This window comes from Centroberyx gerrardi, chromosome 10 (genome assembly GCF_048128805.1).
Source record: "Centroberyx gerrardi isolate f3 chromosome 10, fCenGer3.hap1.cur.20231027, whole genome shotgun sequence".
Classification (NCBI taxonomy): Eukaryota; Metazoa; Chordata; class Actinopteri; order Beryciformes; family Berycidae; genus Centroberyx; species Centroberyx gerrardi.
This window is the reverse complement of record NC_136006.1, coordinates 20227982-20234710: the sequence shown is the minus strand read 5'-3', so window position 1 is coordinate 20234710 and position 6729 is coordinate 20227982. Positions and strand designations below refer to the sequence as shown.

At 40.3% G+C, this 6729-nt stretch overlaps 1 protein-coding gene across 1 annotated transcript; it reads right to left on the bottom strand.

Annotated features, from left to right (window-relative positions):
- Positions 1–4146: 4146 nt before the first annotated feature.
- kctd12.1 (potassium channel tetramerisation domain containing 12.1) lies at positions 4147–5730 on the bottom strand. Its single transcript, XM_071923551.2, has one exon. It carries the CDS (start codon positions 5728–5730, stop codon positions 4855–4857), a length of 876 nt encoding a protein of 291 aa, XP_071779652.1. The 3' UTR covers positions 4147–4854.
- Positions 5731–6729: the final 999 nt, after the last annotated feature.

The following is a 6729-nucleotide window of genomic DNA, read 5'->3' as shown; positions in this document are numbered from 1 at the left end:
CAGCACAGAGCATGCGCAGTGGAGAGGGAAAGGAGAGAAGACCCGATGTTACAAATACAGATCACCATATGAGGAGAAAAGATCAGTACAGAATTCTTGATAGAATCTGTCATTTGCTTTCTTTCACTCTTCCTATTTTCCCTGTCGTCTTTCATACACTTTGTCTCACATTTTCCTTCTTTTCGAGGGCTTGTAGCCAAAGTGATTTGTAAGTGTGATTTTGGGCGAATATGAGTATTATATATCAATTGAAAGGTCTCAGTGAGATCTTTAGAGTGCCAAAAGGACACAACTGAAATCAGGACCCAACTGAAATCAGGACCCATAAGTTTTAATTAAACAAAAACTGAAAGCCGTAACAGTAAAAGTAGGGTTTTGTTTGCTGCCAAAAGGGCGTAACTGCACTTACGCCCTTTTGACACCAAGCAAAACCCCACTTTTGACACTGAACAAGCATTGTGGGTAGAGGATTCTAACAGCATTTAGGTCAACTCAAAATGCATGCTGACGTAAGTAATGCTAGCATGGCAGCATGATCACATCATTTTTAGTATCCTATTCATATCCTAATTAATATTCTAGGTCAATATTAGATGAATGTAAATATGTTAATATTCCCATGAAATACTCAGGCCTATAGATTCAAAATGTTATTTTATAATGTTAGGAGTGTGAAGTGGTCAAGATGAGCTCTGGTAGTAAGACTGCTGGTAGCTGAAGTTATCCCTCAGTGTTATGAGGAGTTTTACAGGTCTTTGAATGTGTCCCAGGACACATCAAGAAGTGATGTGTCCTGGGACACATACAAAAATGTATTATACTAGCAAAAGAAAAAAAAAGAAGTAGTTTAGAATCAAAAGTCGTTTCTTATGTCTATAGAGGTAACAGAAAAAATGTATCAATCAATTTGATATGTTTCATGTAGCCTACAATTTTAAAGGCCTTGGTGAAAGTTGCTGAGCATTACTTCAAGATAAAGATATTCATTCTGATCTTGTTTTATATTTCAGTGTTGATTGAAGTGTAATTGCTAGATTTGTATTAAAATGAATGTGTTTTACAATTGTTTACTTACATACGCCCATATTCTGCATGGCTGTATTGGGACAATGTTTGTGCCAAAAAGGCGTATTTCACTCTTTTGCCATTTTTAAAAAAGTTAACAAATATAATTCAACTTAAACTGTAGCAGTATTGTTTTTATGGTAATGCTCAATCTGATAACACAAAAAGTTAAAATATTGTGCTTAGTATGTGGTAACGGCAGCTGATCCAAGTTTGATCAAAATTTGTTTTGGCTCTCCTGTAAAATCTACTGTAACGCAGCCCTCGTTTTGTTCTTTGGCATCCCATCATCGTTCACACTGAAACCTCCTTCTTTCCTGTGCTTTAATGAAAAGGTAAAACCATCTGCGAGCATTTTTTAGCCGCTGGTACCTATTCTGTTTATTACTAGTCACTCATGAAAATAGAAACCTTTTTTTTTAATCCTTGGAAACTAGGCATTGATATCATTTTCTCAGGAGTCTCAGGAGTCACCATTCCAATGTCATTAGGCACATTAATTATTCATGAGATATTGTAAATCTAATTAATTTACCATCATCTGTTCCAGTTCTCACTACTCTTTTCTTTCTATTCACTGTTTAATATTAACTAGTAGTATTTCAATTGCTTCAAGAAGCATGTGTTTACATAGGAGGATAATGACATTATGTTATGTGTGTTACAACTTCTCAAAAACACATTTTTGTAGTTCAATAAGAAATTCAAACAGATTCTGTGACTAGTAGATAGCAAAATGCTACTGGTTACCTATTTAATATCAGTAACTACAAGCTGTAGAATGTGACTATCTGAAAACTGGAATAATAACTTAATGAACCATTACCAGTAAGTAATGACAGATATAAATAAAATTGGAATAGAGACCAGTGACAGCTGAAATGTTCCTATCTGAAATTGGGCTACCATTTGTGAAAATATTATTGCTGATAATTTAATCTCTTTTACAGCCAGTAAGCATCCCTTTGGCGCCATCAAATCCTACTGTCTCAACTGGCAGAGATGTAATCATGTTTACAAGTGCAGAATGGGATTGCATGTGCATGTGTTGCAGCAGCTTGAAGCGTTTGTATGAACAGGATGAGAGGGATGGCAGCAGGGTGGATCAGGGTGTTAGTGTTGTCGCCTCACAGCAAGAAAGACCCGGGTTCCACCCTGGACCTTCCTGTGTGGAGTTTGCATGTTCTCCTCCTGTTCCTCCCACAGTCCAAAGACATGCAGGTCAGGTGGACTGGAGAGTCTAAATTAAAAAATTATCTGTGCTCTCCCTGTGATAGACTGGTGACCTGTCTAGGGTATTTCCCTGCCTTCTTCCCAATGCATGCTGGGATAGGCTCCATCCCCCATACGCTGAAGTTGACAAAAAGGTCAAAAATAGTATAGTGACTAGTAACAACTGAATAAGGATTAGTATATGGTATTGTCACATGGTGTTTTTTCATAGATTTACAAGAGTGATCAAATGATAACAACAAATGGTAGGGACAATGTCGGTCTTCAAAAACGTGCCTACCCAAATTTACACCCTTGACACAAGATAAGTATTAGGCTCAGCGAACAAACATCAATACAAAACCACAGTGCAAAACTCTTGCTTATAAAAACTGAAGATACATGAATCTTTTTCTTTCATCACCCTGATATCAAACCCCTTTTCCATCCGTCTGTTGATTAATTTTGGATGAATTTGTCATGGAGACCTATTCAAGATCATATAATGGAAATGTATTTCTAGATTCAATCCAAAGTGAGTATATGCTCTACCAGATCATGTTTATCTTATTCTGTCACCTAACATTATCATGCATGGAAGCATGATGTGAAGAGGGAACCAAACTAATGTTCACACTTTATTTCAATTTAAGTTTATTATGTATGAATAGAAACTGACCAGTGGCATTACCTGGATAACTACCCATTACAGTCAGTTCATCTGAGTCATCATTGTATTCACAATGATGACTCTAAAGAGATCATGATTCTAAAGATAATTTTTGATCCCATCCAAACAGCGCAACCTTTCATCAAAGATAACTTTAATCATTTCTGCTTTTCCCCAGAACTTTTTTAGGTGATGTAATCTCTCAAATTGCACCAGATTGATGTACTAAGCACATGAAAATCAAATTTCCCCTGGGGGAGGATGCCCCTGGACCCCCTACAAAGGTTATGTCACTGCCTGTGGGCTATAAGCCCCTGATGTTCTATAATCCTAGTCATGCCCCTGCATGGAAGGCCATTTTTTTCATGTTTATTTTGAATGAAATACATAATCCACGGCTAGCTGTACACTAACCGGCCATAATTCTGCTCTTGTAGCAAAGAGGTACACCATTCTACTCTCCATTCATTCACAGTCCCTGGCAGAGTGAACCCTCCTATTTGTGTGCAGCTGGACCCTTTCATTATTTACACTTGAAATGATAATGACATCATATGTGCACAGCTGCGCTATTTGCATCCAGACAGCATGCAGCTGAATTTCTGACAAAATGGGTTGGCGGAAACTGATACTCTTGCAATATTTACATGCTAACTGCATTCAGATGTGGAGGTCTTTGGTTGTCCAGAGATAATAACAGGCTGAAGCTGGTTGGCCCTGAGAGTAGATACTATCCTTGAATTGGCAATTTAAAACAGTGAATGACTAAAGCAAAGCGCCAGGGCAAAACAGGATGTCCATGATTGAATCTCACTATCAGAATTGCAAACTTCATGTTGTAGGGTTTGTAACTGTCAATCGTGAACACGACAGACTTTAAATGAGGACTACAGAGACATTACCGCCACATAATACTATCTGTAATATACTTGTTCAGTAATGTGTATTTCCTTCTGGGTTAAAATGGTTTATGACAGTTTGTCAATCCCATGTGGGCTGAGGTTAACTTCCTCATTAGATCACGTTTTGTCTGGGTCTCTTTGACTGTGACCCTCTTTGATGTCCCATTGGGTCAATATATTGTTACATTGTATAATAATAGTGCAGCAAATGTAAACATGAAGTTGAGAACAAGATGGGATTGTTGGGAAAAGGTTGAGAATAACATGGTAGAAGATTTTATTTCATATGAACAGGTTAACAAATACAATGCTACAAAGCAAGTACAGTTACAATCATGTCAGTGATAGAACTGCTAAGAGTAGCCTATTAGAAAGTACAAAACTTGGCCAAACAAGTGTTCAAGCAAGCCTAGAGTTTACAATGACACTGAATACTAATTGCTATGTTCTTCTGTTCTTGAATGCTGTTCACTTCACACATTACTGAGTCAGATATGACTGAAACACAGACATGCAGTTCTTTGAGACGGAGATGACGGCATTTCGTAGTTAATGTTGCCATTGCCAGGCAATTTTGGCGCTTTTGATGAGTGTTGTTAATTCAAGCCTTGTGCTACCCATATTTGGACATTCAAATTTGTATTGCATAATCTTCTCCTGACTTTCTGTCAAATTGTATGTGTGTGGAAGAAGTGGGGTCTATGCACTTTGTGTCTCTATTTAACCTCAGTGCCTATCATTTCCCTCCATGGAAGTGGCAATACCTTTATTTGGCTGGCTGTTCTTACTATAATATGGGGTAACAGAACAACCTTTCGCAGTAGGGAAAATAAAGGCTCATGACTATAGTTGCCATTCACTTGCCTGTGACAAACGTTGCCATTCAAGACAGAAAATGCAATAGGCTATATATTTTTAAGACATCCCCCCCGGGATTATGAAATGTCTATTTACATCAATATGGCATGTTCAATAGACACCGACGTTATTGTGAGCAACTGTGAGTTATTCCCGACAGAAGACATATTCAGTGTAGCTTGTCCAAATTTTGTCCTCGTTTGGATCGTTGCTGGTGTAGGCGCAGGTGCCTGTGGAGCTGCACGCCACCATGTGAAAGCCCACCTCTGTCAGCTTGTCAAATGCCTGCTCTAGAAAATTATACTTCAGGTAGTACCGGGATGTGTACCTCTCCGGGGGCCGGTCGGGGTCCCTGCTCTCATTCAGTGTTTCCCCAAACACTTCTTTGGCCAGGGACGTCTTCCCGCACACCGTGATGCGCGCCACTCTCCTGAATTTGGCATCGGTCTGGATATCTCTTCCAATGGTGTACGAGCCGCGGTATCCTATCGTGATGTAGCCCGACTTTCTGGAGTCCAGTGAGGGGGAGCGCATGGCACCGCCGGCCGCAGACATGGTGCGTAAAGTCTCCATGCCGCCCGAGGAGCCGAGGCCGCACTGGAGCGCGCCTTCCTCGGTGTCACTCTGGCAGATCTCCTCGCTGATTGAATTGTCCTTACTCACCCTGGGGCTCAGGCGTTTGGCAAGGTCCCGCAGCTGGAAAAAGTCCGCCTCCCTCTGCAGTCGACTCTTCTCGGGGAAATAGTCCGGCAGGACCAAGTTCAGATCTCGCAGGTAATCTAGGATGTAGCGGAACAAGAAGCCGTCCCTGTCCAAGAAGAAGCGCCCTTTGCTGTCTCTCGCCAACTCTTTGGGGGACTTCTTGCTGAACATGTTCCATAGTAGAGAATCTGGGACGGCAACTAAAGTTGTGTGTCTTGTAACATAGACCTGTCCGCCGACGTTCAGTTCAATAATCTCTGAAAACGGGGAGCCCGACTCGGCGCAGTTAGATCCTCTGCGCTCTGTGTCCGCCAGTGCCATCTTCTCTGAGGAGCCGCGCGCCGCCGCTGCACTGATGTGGGATCAGGAGAAATACTGAGCTGGGAAGTGGCAGCGGCTTGTTTATGTAGCCTAGTGTGTGTGTGTGTGTGTGTGTGTGTGTGCGTGTGTGTGTGTGTGTGTAAGTGGGGGGGGGGGGGTCGACGGCTGATTTACAATTTAACTATTTAATGACTGTCCTGACAAGGAGATATAGTCCAGTGTGTGTGTGTGTGTGTGTGTGTGTGTGTGTGTGTGCGTGTGTGTGTGTGTGTGTGCTAGAGAGAGGGAGGGAGAGGCAGAGGGAGAGACCACGCTCATGTGTGTCCACATTTCCCAGTATAACCTTATCAAGCAGCTAAAACAAGCCTCTTCCTACCCGGCTTGCCCAAATGTAAATGTGCCATCTGAAGCGGTTAATGAATTAGATGATGTTGGCAATTTTGTCAAATCCCATAAGCAAAGCCAAATCCTTAGTTTCGTTTAGAGTTAGGCTATTCCCCAGTTTAAAACGCAGATATGGTTAGACAACATGGAAAGAGTGACACCTACTGCAACTGTGATGGAAATGCAGCCTGAGTTTCCCAATTTGTTTCGATTTCAGTCAGAGGAAACCAGAGCTGCCGAGTAGCCTGGGATCAAATCAGCTTGGCCATCATTCATGTCATGTCACATACAGTATCGCTCCTTCACTACTACACAGTAATACTTATACTAATAGTAACACTAATACTACTTCTAATAATCATAATAAACTTTATTTGTGTAGCACCTAAACAAAGTGCTTTACAATAAAATATCAAATTCAACAGTAAAATAAGCAACCATACAATAAAATAAACAATAAAATACAATAAAATAAAAATATGTATTATTGTTACTATTAGTAGTAGTAGTAGTACTAGTAGTATAGACTAATTATTATCATTATTATTATTATTCTAACTTTATTTATATAGAACCTTTAAAAACAGTTTCAGTGCTTTGACAGTCAAAATAAAA

Excerpts from the sequence above, each read along its gene's own strand:
- kctd12.1 (XM_071923551.2), bottom strand. The coding sequence starts at position 5,730 with ATGGCACTGGCGGACACAGAGCGCAGAGGATCTAACTGCGCCGAGTCG.